Raw genomic sequence first — 12700 nt, forward strand, 5'->3', positions numbered from 1 at the left:
GATACACAACTCGCAGATATTTTTACCAAGGCATTAGGCCAAAATAAATTTGAGATTCACAAAAAGAGATTGTTAAACTAAGTTAAGAAGAAAACTATAAATCTAGCCTAAGTAGTTATAAGAGTCTATAGTAATAGTTACAAGAGTTTATAGTAATAGGTATAAGAATTTACAGTAATAGTTATAAGAGTTACGAAAAGACTTGAAGTGCAGGACAATTTAACAATTAAGGGGAAGTGTTGAGAATAATTGTTAAGTATGTTCATTTGTATGTTTGGCGCCATAAGCGTGTAGTCTGCGTGCGATAGTGTCGCTAGTGATCGACGCGTATGCGTTGCCCTAGTCGTTCGTTTTTCTTTTCTCTCACTCCTCTCTGACACACGCTTGCCTCAGGACGCTGCCTTTTGTGTACAACTCTCTATTCTCTGGTTGTTGGAATAAACGCTTTTCTATTTGCTCTAATAAAGTGTGTCTAATTAAAAACCTCTGACCATTCGATAAGCATAATCTATCAGAAACGTTTATTCAGACAATACTGGTTAAATAAATATCAGAAATGTCTACTCAGACGATACTGATGAAAAAAATAGAAATGTGTATAACAATACTGCCTGATTATAAATATCAGAAACGTCTATTCAGACGATACTGATGAAAAATATATACGTCCTCTTCCAAACCATGATTGCGTTTAAAATAAATTTAAAATAAAATGATTGCGTTTTAATATAAATAATCGCGTAAAATATAAATAATCAACACACATTTTATGTGTATACGATGTAAACTATATATTAGGAGTACAAATTGAAAACCGCCGTTTTTTGTCAAAATTTGAGGATTGATTGTTGAAAAATGGTTACATACTTATTCTTGAAAGTATTGTCCATCGCTGGCCATTACTTTCTCCCACCTTTCGGGCAGCATACGAATCCCGCGTCGAAAAAACTGCTCGTCTTTTGCGGCGATCCACGAATCGACCCAGTTTTTGGCCTCTTCGTAATAATGGAAGTGCTGCTCAGCCAGGCCATGCGCCATTGATCGGAACAAGTGGTAATCTGAAGGGGCGATGTCAGGAGAATACGGCGGATGAGGTAAGACGTCCCATTTCAATGTTTCCAGACAGGTTTTAACGACCTGAGCAACATGTGGCCGAGCGTTGTCGTGCAGCAACATCACTTTTTCGTGTCTTTGCTCGTATTGTGGCCGTTTTTCCTGCAATGCTCGGCTCAAACGCATTAGTTGTGTTCGGTAGCGAGCTCCTGTGATGGTTTCACCCGGTTGCAAGAGCTCATAATAAATCACGCCGAGCCGGTCTCACCAAATACACAGCATGAGCTTCGAGCCATGGATGTTTGGCTTGGCCGTCGATGTTGATGCATGGCCGCGGTAGCCCCACAATTTTTTTCGCTTTGGATTATCATAATGAATCCACTTTTCATCGCCGGTTACAATACGATGCAGAAAACCCTTCCGTTTTTGCCGTTGGAGCAGCTGTTCGCACGCGAAAAAACGCCGTTCGACGTCTCTCGGCTTTAATTCGTATGGCACCCAGTGTCAATGCTTTTGGATCATTCCCATGGTTTTCAAACGATGTGAAATAGCTTGTTGAGTCACGCCCAATGAATCTGCAAGCTCCTGTTGCGTTTGAGATGAATCTTCATTCAGTAATGTTTCTAATTGTGCGTCTTCAAACTTTTTCACCTGCTCGGGACGCTCCTTGTCTTCTACGCCGAAATCACCACTTTTGAAGCGTTGGAACCATTCTCGACACGTTCTTTCACTAATGGAAGCCTCACCATAAGTTTTTACAATCATTCGACGCGCCTCAGCCGCAGATTTTTTCGAATTAAAGGCAAAAAGCAAAACTTCCCGCAAATGACGCTTATTGGGCACAAATTTCGACATTTTCGATCACAAAAAAATATATAACGCCGATAAAAATTCACAACTGCAATGATAAGAAATTGTTGCCAGATGCCCAACCTTACATTTAAAATTTTTGATCTAACGTTTGGCGCCAGCATTTACCGCTGGCGCCATCCACTGGAAAACGGCGGTTTTCAATTTGTACTCCTAATATATAAACAATACATATTTTAATTTGTACAGATGGAATCTTGAAATATACGACATAACCCTGATTCAGACTATATCACTTTTGTCTGAAATGGTTTTTCCGTATTTTTTACATTTTTTAGAAATATTTACATGGGACAATTTAATAAGTCACCTGTATACACACATACTATATATAAACCAAGGTCCTAGTGATAATTTTAGTGACAATTCTAAAATGCTCGTATGATAATGAAAGAAATGGGATTAAAAATGTTGACATTATCGATCAATATTGTCGACATTTTTAGTTCCACTTAGTAGATGTCGCAGGACCGTCGGAGTTCGGTCGTCTTTCCCCTAAATTAGAAAATTTTTCTCTATCACTTATAGGGTGTTTACGATAACTAATCGGATCTCGGATTGGATTGAACAATGGTACTCAACGTAGGTATAGAAAATTTCCCTAGGCTAATCGGATTGACAATTGCTGTCTCAAATGTAATCCGATTGATGACGAAAGCGTGGAGACCGAGAAGCATGCTTGAAAAGTCTCTTTATTTTTTTAAATAATAACACAAAAAATCAAAGATTAAGTTACAAAAAATGATTTGAATTTAGATTTATTGTAATTTTTTTGTCTAAACACTGGATTTCATTTAAATTTCTGTTTGTAAAAATTAATTAATCTATTCTAAAGTTTGTGGTTATATCGGAAACAAATCAAAATTAATAAAACAATTATTAATTATTAGGTACATATTAAAGCATATAATATTTCAAGCATATCATATAGAATTCCTGTTTATTATAAACTCAGTAAAAATAACTTTGAAATTATTCAACTACATTATACATTAATCAATATTAATTTATATGTTAAAAATCAATAATGTATCTGAAAATGTTTTTTTTATTCTTTTCCAGATCGTAAATAAACTTCAACTCCAAGAATAAATAAAAATTACTGGAAAATGGATTGACATGAAAAGGGCATTATTGAACATTATCAATTTGTGCTAACTTAAACTTTGTAAAATCTGCTATTCTTTGTTAGTTGTTCATTAGAGAGTAATAATATAAGAACGGAATATACATAAATAAAATTAAAATAATTGTATGCATATATGATGCGTATATTACATTTTTATATTATTACTCTCTAATAAACAACTAATAAAGAAAAGTAGATTTTACAAATTTTAAGTTAGTACAAATTGATATTGTTCAATAATGCCCTCTTCATATAAATCCATTTTCCAGTAATTTTTATTTATTCATGGAATTGAAGTTTATTTACGATCTGGAAAAGAATAAAAAGAACATTTTTAGAAACATTATTGATTTTTAACATATAAATTAATATTGATTAATGTATAATGTAGTTGAATAATTTCGAAGTTATGTTTACTAAGTTTATAATAAACAGGAATTCTATATGATATGCTTGAAATATTATATGCTTTAATATGTACCTAATAATTAATAATTGTTTTATTAATTTTGATTTGTTTCCGATATAACCACAAACTTTAGAATAGATTAATTAATTTTTACAAACAGAAATTTAAACGAAATCCAGTGTTTAGACAAAAAAAATTACAATAAATTTAAATTCAAATCATTCTTTTTAACTTAATCTTTGATTTTTTGTGTTATTATTTAAAAAAATAAAGAGACTTACTTTTCAAGCATGCTTCTCGGTCTCCACGCTTTCGTCATCAATCGGATTACATTTGAGACAGCAATCATCAATCCGATTAGCCTAGGGAAATTTTCTATACTTACGTACCATTGTTCAATCCAATCCGAGATCCGATTAGTTATCGTAAACACCCATAGTTTTGACGATATACGCTTTGAAAAAAAATTGATTTTCTTCAAAGGGATGTTCCATCCCCTAAAAGTGAAAATAGACACGTATAAAAAATACGTCTCTTATTTTTATTTGTACTACAACATATTAAAGGCTCATCAAAATTAGAGAAGGACACCTCGAAGTCTTTCCGTGTTAGTACTTAGTTTTTTTCGTACGCCATAGTTTCTTGAAATTAGTGTTTTTTAGTCAGCACAAGTTAAGTGGATTTTATTAGAGACGTAAAAGACAGATTTTTTCTAATATAGAAAAAAACGTAGGAAAAAAACTTGCTTTTTTAACTGAAAATATTTGGTTTTTTTCTTGTTAATACCATAAGACGAGTCACATGAATAAATAATGTTTTAAGATGTAATAAACTATTTTTTGCCATCCAAAATCAATCTAAAGGGTAAAAATCAATCCCTGAAAATTGAATCATTTTTCATTTTCGTTTTAAATACGTTGTGATAAATTTTCTAATCAATAAATCTTATTACAAAAAAAAAAATAAATTTTTTTTGTGAATCATTCTATCTCTTTATGTTGGCGAATAATAATAAAGTTAAAAAAAGAAGTTAATTTTCAAGAGTTGATGTTTCCTTTTCAAAAAAAATTTGGACAGCAAAAGAAATATTATATACTCTGATGTCCACTATATATTGCCCAAGTTTCATATTTATTTGAATTTGCGAGTTGGAAACATTCCTTTGTATGTACAGAGATATTACCTGCGCATTTGTTAAAGGAAGTGGCGTTTTTTATTCGAAGATATACGTTGGGACAATGTGTATCGATGCATTTGTAATCCACAATTAAGCTAATCTCTTTATGTGCATCAAGATATTGACATGTCATAGTTTCCTCGCCATCAAATCGATTCCAAGAACAAGCTGTTATTGTTCCATATCCAAAATTGTGAACCTGATAGAAACACCAACGAATCACGAATTATTCATCAAAGCATTCCTGATAAAAAAATTTTATTAAAAAAAGGATAGATAAAATGGGTCAATTTTAGCCCCCGAAGCGGCAAATAAAAACAATATGTTTTTTTTGTAATTTTTAAGCTACTAAATTTGATTCTGAGCTTTAAAAAATTTAAATTTGAGAAAGTATAAAAATTAGCATATGAAGTTATTAAATATCTAGTAACAAATTATTATCGTTGAGTTTTATGAATGTATTTCACATTTTTTTATAAGGTGATAATGTTCTAATAGTTTACGTTTGTTTTGATAAAAAGGAAATTAAAAAATTATTAATATTAATATTTTTGAAAATGAAGATATTATCGATGGAAACTATTTTAAATCTTGATTACAGCATGAGTTTGTATTTTTCTTTATGATGTCTTTTAAGATTTTTGTATCAGAGTATTTTGTATTCTCTTGTAATTTTCTTTTTTTTACTAGAACTTTTAAAGTTTGTATAAAAAATATTTTTAACCATTAAGATTCGCTTTGATCGCATAAGATCTCTTTTATTTATTAATTTATATTGTTTACTTAATTTTTACTTAATATTATTGTAAAAAAGATAGATCGAAAACGAGCAGTTATCAAATAAAAAGAATATATCTATATAATTTAATATGCTTAAAATAACAAATAGCGTTTTAACTTCACATAGTCATCTTCAACCTATTAGATCAAATTATAATAATATGAATATCACTAATACAATGTCAGAAATACAGCAAACACATTCGTAAAGTTAAACGATTGTACGTTAATTTTTTAATTATTGTTGTTGCGATAAAAATTATAGCAAACATTTCAATATATTTTTGGTATATATCTTTGCACTCATATTTTTTTTAGAGAAGGCAAAATTAACATAGTTCTACGTAACCACTTACTGTAATTGTTGTCCTTATATTAACTGTATATTGCGAATGTAACATATATGTAATTGATTTTGAAGGACTTATATAATCTTCTATTTCATCCTTAAATTCTATTGGTTCTGTGTCAAGTTTTGACATAACTACTGGCTTTATAGTTTGTGGCACTAAAATATGATGTAAATGTGAATATTATTTTATAAACATATTTTAAATTATATGTTACAAATAATTATTGCAATACTTACATGTTGATAAATATTGTATGACCACATCAAAATTAGGACCAAGTATTAAATGATCTTGCTCTGACAATATAAATGGTTGAAAAACGCGTGAATTTTGTTCTGACGCATAATATAAAAAGTATAGGTCTGCAATGTTATGAAAATGGCTATAGAATTGATGTTAGACATAGCATTAATGTTTGATGAAAATATGAGAAGATAGGTTAGTGCAAAAGTTTTTGTCAATGGATAGATATCAATACACATGCATTAATATGATTGTTATAAGTAAAAACGTTTATAATTTTTGTAAGTTTGCATCTCTACATTAACATTTATGTATAGCAAGCCATTGTTGCTAATATAATCTTACATTTAATCCGATTCAAATAAAGTCATAAATAGATATTCATCACTACTCCAATGAGCAAAGCAATATCTTTTTCATATTAAAAAAAAATATCTTTTGCAATAAGAAAAAATATTTTTAAAAACGTTAAATTTTATAGGATAAATTCCTTCTTTTTTTTTTTTCATTAAAAAAGTATTATTTTAATATTACGAAAAATATTTTCTTAACATTAAATAACGCAAAAACAAAAATAAAAATAAAAATTTTTTTATCTCGCCTCTTTGAACACTAGCACTATAATAGAATGATATCTAGATTCCCAATTATTTTAATGGTAGGGGTTCCAGCTTTATATAAAAGAATATATCTAACGTGATTATTTTATTACCAGGATAAAAGTGCTTGATCTCTTTTAACACTTTTATAATTGTCTGCTGGTCTGTTTCAGAGAATTGAGTCAATGGAGCTAATATTACGATCACTTGGCCGAAACTTTTTATTGTATGGTGTTGTTGCTGGTTCCACTTTGCTTGCGCGGTTACATTTAGATAATTGGATATTGCATTCAATATTACAATAAAATCTAAACGCGTGGGCCCTGTGTAATATATGTATAATATTAATCATATTAGATAATAGATTATGTACATAAAATATATTCTCAATTTTCCAAAAAATAAAATTAAGAAAAAATAAGATTTTTCAGTTTTTCCTAAATAAAGAAAAACAATTGTGGTAAATAGGTAATGGTATTTTTAATTTTCCGGAAAAATAAAATTGAGCAAAAAACTCACGTTTTTCCATTTTTTTAAATACAAAAAAGTACGATTGATTATAGCTACTTATCTTTATTGATGAATTACTTATTAGAATTTTTAAATGCGAAAGAAATCTTAAAACTGAATACGTACAAAAATGACTCATTGAATCGATGTCAAATTGACGTCGAAATTATCGAAATTATATCGTATCGAAATAATGCTCGAAATTTGAAGCTTATTTCAAAGTCTGTGTTTTATGTGATATTAAAAGAAAACAGATTATTTGTATAGAGGAGAAGAGGATAATATGGTACTCATTTTTATTTTATTGAATAACTTTGTTTATAATTAATATTTTCTATTGAAACTTGAACGATTACTGTTAGCTTTTATAATTGAGAATTAGTAAAAGTCTTTATATGTTTCACCAAATTTATTAGAACAATATTATTAGTAACGTTTACAAAAGCGTGTTAACACAACGAGGACAGATTTGGTAGTGAGGGATAACAAATTACACAACTGAAATACGCATGCAAAAGAAGGAATGTGTTACATAGCAACCAAATACATTAAGTTCAAATTTTTAATTACCCAAGCACTCATAATGAACATAGCAATTCTTTTACATGCAATCTATAACCACTTGTAACCTGAATTTCAACCATGTAATATTATTCTACATTCCCCCACTTTGAAATTAAGACTACAAGTATTACATTTTATTTTAATTTTTAATTACACAATCCCATGCCTTTATTGCAGAAATTAATTTTATTACGTGTTACTGCCTTCGTAAGTGCATCTGCTAACATAGATTCTGACGGTACATATTCTAAGTTTATTATTTTTCTTTTAATCATTTCTTTAACAAATTTATACTTCGTATCTATGTGCTTTGTTCTTGCATGAAAATTATTTGAATGTAGCAGTTTAATTGCACTTTGATTATCTGAATAAAGCTTAATTGACTCATTAACGCTCTCAAAATTAATTTCTTTCATTAACATTTTTAACCAAAGTAATTCTTGACTGGCTAGAGTAATTGCTATATACTCCGATTCAGTAGTAGACAAAGAAACTGACTGCTGCCTCTTTGAGCACCAAGAAATTGCATTATTGTCCAAAAGGAAAACATAACCGCTCGTCGAACGTCTTGTTTCTTTGTCTCCTGCCCAATTTGCATCACAAAAACAACGTAATGTCATTGAATCTAAACCATCAAACTGTAATTGTAGATTCAACGTTCCCTTTAGATATCGTAAAACCCGTTTTATCGCAGACCAATGAGCATGACCAGGATTTTCAACAAAAGATCCTAGAGTTGTAATCGTGCTCCCTAAATCTGGACGTGTAGCTTGGTAAAGATAAATTAGGCTTCCTATTGCTTCCCTATATGGTATGTTTTTCATCTCCTTCTTCTCAGAAAAATTTTTGGGTGACATTTCTTTCGTAAGTTCTTGATTAATATCCAGAGGTGTCTTCGCTGTATTACAGTTCTCCATATTAAAACGTCGCAATATCTTCTCTATATAATCCTTTTGGTCTAAATAAATTCTTCTTTTTTCTTTGTCACGACGAACATTTATTCCTAATACTCTTGAGACTGCTCCCAGGTTTCGCATCTTGAATTTTTCCTCCAATTTCCCAATGATTTGCTTCTTAAGTTTATTATCATTAGTGAACAGTAGTAGATCATCAACATAGACAGCTAGATATGTTAGATTATTATTGTCTCTTCTTATATAAAGACTCTGATCAACATCTGAACATTTAAATTTCAATTCTTTCAGTTCCTTATCCAGTTTCTTATTCCATGCATTAGCTCCTTGCTTCAAACCATATAATGCCTTTTTTAGTCTACACACTTTCTCTTCTTCTCCTGTTTGAATGAAACCTTCTGGCTGTTGCATGTATATTTCTTCTTCCAGTTCTCCATTCAAAAAAGCTGTTATTACGTCCAAATGTTCTATGTCATAATCATATTTGGCTGCCACTGTAAATAAACATCTTAATGTAGTAAATCTAACTACTGGACAAAATACATCATTGTAATCTATACCTGCTTCTTGTTCATAGCCTTTCACAACTAGTCTTGCTCGATATCTTTCTATCTTACCTTCCGAGTCTTGTTTTATTTTAAATACCCACTTTGTTTTGAGAATTTTCTTATCCTTCGGCGGAGTACATAATGTCCAAGTTTCATTTCGCAATAGAGCATCGTGTTCTTCTTTCATTGCATTATACCAATTATAGTCTTCCAGAGCTTTCTGTATATTAATTGGTTCTGCTGATTCTTTAATTGACACATTGAAAGTAATATAATCCAACCATGTTTTTGGTTTTCTTACTCGTCCACTCCGTCGTATTTCTATAGACTCTTCATCTTCCAAATTTCCTAAAGCTTCATCGTCACTCGTTTCATCAGTTTCGTTATTATTTTCTGTATTATCATCTGTGTTGTTGATGTCATTTTTATTATTTTGTTCTTCAATTGGGTGTACCCCCCATTGAAATTGAATCTTCCTCTGTCTCAAAATTGTTGGAGACTGGTAGCATAATCTTTTCTTTTTCTTCTTTTCTCTCTTTCTTCAATTTCTTCATTTTCGGAAATCTTCTCTGTTTCTTTATCTTCTTCATTTTGTTTTGTATATATATCTTTTTCTTCATAAAAGATGACATCTCTACTTTTAAATACTCTTCTTTTCTTCTCATCCCACAAACGATAACCTTTTGTATGTTGTAAATATCCTAAAAATAAACAGGGCTTGGATTTCTCGTCCCATTTACGTCGCATTTCTTTCGGTATGTGCGCCAATGCTTTACATCCAAAAGTCTTCAAATGTGCTAGGCTTGGTTTTTGCCCCGTCCACAATTCGTATGGAGTTCGATTACGTAATATCCTCGACGGTGATCGATTTAATAAATAAACCGCTGTTGAAGAAGCTTCGGCCCAAAATTCTTTCGGTAGATTTGCGTCTATGAGTAAACAACGTCCTTTTTCTACAACAGATCTATTACTTCTCTCTGCTAAGCCATTCTGTTCCGGTGTATAAGGTATTGTTAATTGGTGTTGAATTCCTTCCTTTCGTAGGAAAGACACGAATTCTTCATTCACGAACTCCCGTCCGTTATCTGACCTCAGCGCTAAAATCTGCTCACCTGTCTTCTTCTCGACGTATTTTTTATATGTCTTGAAAGCATCTAATGCTTCTGATTTATTATTTAAAAAATAGATGCTCAAATACCTTGAATAGTCGTCGATAAAAAGGATAAAATATTTTGCTCCACCTATTGAATTAATCTCCATTGGACCACAAATATCAGTGTGCACGATTTCTAACAGTTTTGATGCTTTAGTTTTTCTTAAATTATTACGCGCGAAAGATTGCCTAGATTGCTTTCCCCTAACACAAATTTCGCACGCTTCCTCACTCGGATCATCAAAATCAAGTCCACGCGCATGTTGATCTCGCAGTATTTTCATACTATATCTATTTAAGTGTCCTAACCTTCTATGCCACTTAACCGAATCAACTAATTTACTTTTATATGCAAATTCTTTTGATTGTATTAATTCTTTCGGTTGTATTAATTCATAAATATTATTTTTAGCTTTCGCGATCGCAATTATATTACCACGTCTATCTACTATTTCGCAAAAGTCTTTATTAAATTTTACAAGGAAATTCTTCTCTGTAATCTTTCTAACAGATAAAAGATTTACGCTTAAATCGGGTACAAAAAGTACATCACTTACCGATATGAAGTTCGTTCGTCCATTCACATTTACCGCTATACTAATTGTACCTTTTCCCTTGACGCTTAAACGCATGTCGTCTGCTACTGCTACCTCAGCGTTGGTTAAAGGTGTCATCGAGTCGAACAGCTCCTCCGTGGGCGACATATGAACCGATGCTGCTGAATCTACTATCCAAGATCCTTTTCTTGTTGAACCACGGTCGGTGAGAAAAGCTGTTGCTGTTGCCGCTGTTGCCAGAAACGCCACCTTCGTGTTAATTTCCCCTTTCTTCTTCTCTCGAAGATCTGGCTTCTTCTCCTTCTCTTCCTTCTTCTTCTCCGTGCAGTCATTAGCTGCATGACCTGGTTTACCGCAGGACCAACATGTAAATTTCTTCAGTTTAAACTTCTGCTTCGCTCCACGAAATTGACGTTTTGTGTGATACGCCAATTCTCCGTCTTTATTAAACGATTTCTGACAAATAGTTTCTTGCAAGAGTTTTGTCTTTATTGAGTCTCCCGTTATTTGAATGCCGGAACTCTCCAATGCCATTATCATATGCTGATATCTTTCTGGTAGACCCGCCAATAAGACGGTCCCCAACCACTCTTGATTAATTTCAAACCCGATTGACGTTAATTGATGAGCCGTAGACATAATATCCGATACATATTTGTCCATCGAACCTGAAGTCTCCAATTTCGTTGTTGTAATATTTCTTAAGAGACCCACCTTTCTCGTCAATCTTGTATCCTCGAATGCAGCTTGCAAATTTTTCCACGCTTCTTGTGCAGTTTTCGCTTTCGTAACATGCACATAGATGGATTCTTCTACACTGAGGATTATTTTCGCTTTCGCTTTTATAATCTTCTCTTCATTAGCCTCCGTTCCTTGAACCGCCTTCCACAGACCATCCAATTGGAGTAAATTTTCAATTGCGATTTTCCACGTCGAATAATTCTCTCTTCCTTTCAATTTTACAATGGAAATATGACTACCGTGTGATTCTGCCATCTCGATACCAGATCTCTTTCGATTTCTTCTTGCTAATATTCAATATCTTGAATGGCACTAACACGAACTTCTTATTTCACGTTGCTAATCACTAATTCCCTTTTTCAAGCGCTTACTGGGCCCATAACCAATGTTAGCTTTTATAATTGAGAATTAGTAAAAGTCTTTATATGTTTCACCAAATTTATTAGAACAATATTATTAGTAACGTTTACAAAAGCGTGTTAACACAACGAGGACAGATTTGGTAGTGAGGGATAACAAATTACACAACTGAAATACGCATGCCAAAGAAGGAATGTGTTACATAGCAACCAAATACATTAAGTTCAAATTTTTAATTACCCAAGCACTCATAATGAACATAGCAATTCTTTTACATGCAATCTATAACCACTTGTAACCTGAATTTCAACCATGTAATATTATTCTACAATTACATTCGTCAGAGTGTTGTTTGACAGATTCTAGACTCAAAGTAATGAAATATTTATTATTTAAGACGTGATTTATAAAAATCTAATGCACTGCATAATCGGTGAAAGAAAAAAAGTGGTTGTAATATGGCTATCAATAAAAATAATTTAAAAACATTAGTTTAGTTTAAAAGTAACAGTACCTTGTTTCAAAATTATATATTTTTAATTTTTGATTGTTTAGAATTTTCTTGATTTAGAATTTTTTTGTGTTCAGAAACTTTAGAAATACTATTAGAAATTTTATTAAAAATATCATTTTATCCCTGTTTAACATTAAACAACAAGCATAAAATGATGTCTTTAATGTTTCTAAACACCGCTCTTTAGAATGACAATCGATTTATCGAAAAAAATATTTTGATATAA

General features: G+C 31.4%; 2 protein-coding genes across 3 annotated transcripts in view; both read right to left on the minus strand.

Moving 5' to 3' along the window:
- Positions 1 to 12700, minus strand: part of LOC105203969 (tRNA-dihydrouridine(20) synthase [NAD(P)+]-like) — a 523658-nt gene that overhangs the window by 234163 nt on the left and 276795 nt on the right. The window lies entirely within an intron of this gene.
- Positions 1 to 12700, minus strand: part of LOC105198717 — a 120799-nt gene that overhangs the window by 20057 nt on the left and 88042 nt on the right. For both annotated transcript variants that reach the window (XM_039452706.1, XM_039452705.1), the window contains 4 exons: positions 6727 to 6936; positions 6008 to 6133; positions 5775 to 5926; positions 4645 to 4837 (listed from right to left, as the gene is read on the minus strand). In XM_039452706.1, the coding sequence (XP_039308640.1) occupies positions 4645 to 4837; positions 5775 to 5926; positions 6008 to 6133; positions 6727 to 6936 (681 nt within the window). The remainder of the gene's footprint in view (positions 1 to 4644; positions 4838 to 5774; positions 5927 to 6007; positions 6134 to 6726; positions 6937 to 12700) is intronic.

Source organism: Solenopsis invicta, chromosome 8 (genome assembly GCF_016802725.1).
Source record: "Solenopsis invicta isolate M01_SB chromosome 8, UNIL_Sinv_3.0, whole genome shotgun sequence".
Taxonomy (NCBI): domain Eukaryota; kingdom Metazoa; phylum Arthropoda; class Insecta; order Hymenoptera; family Formicidae; genus Solenopsis; species Solenopsis invicta.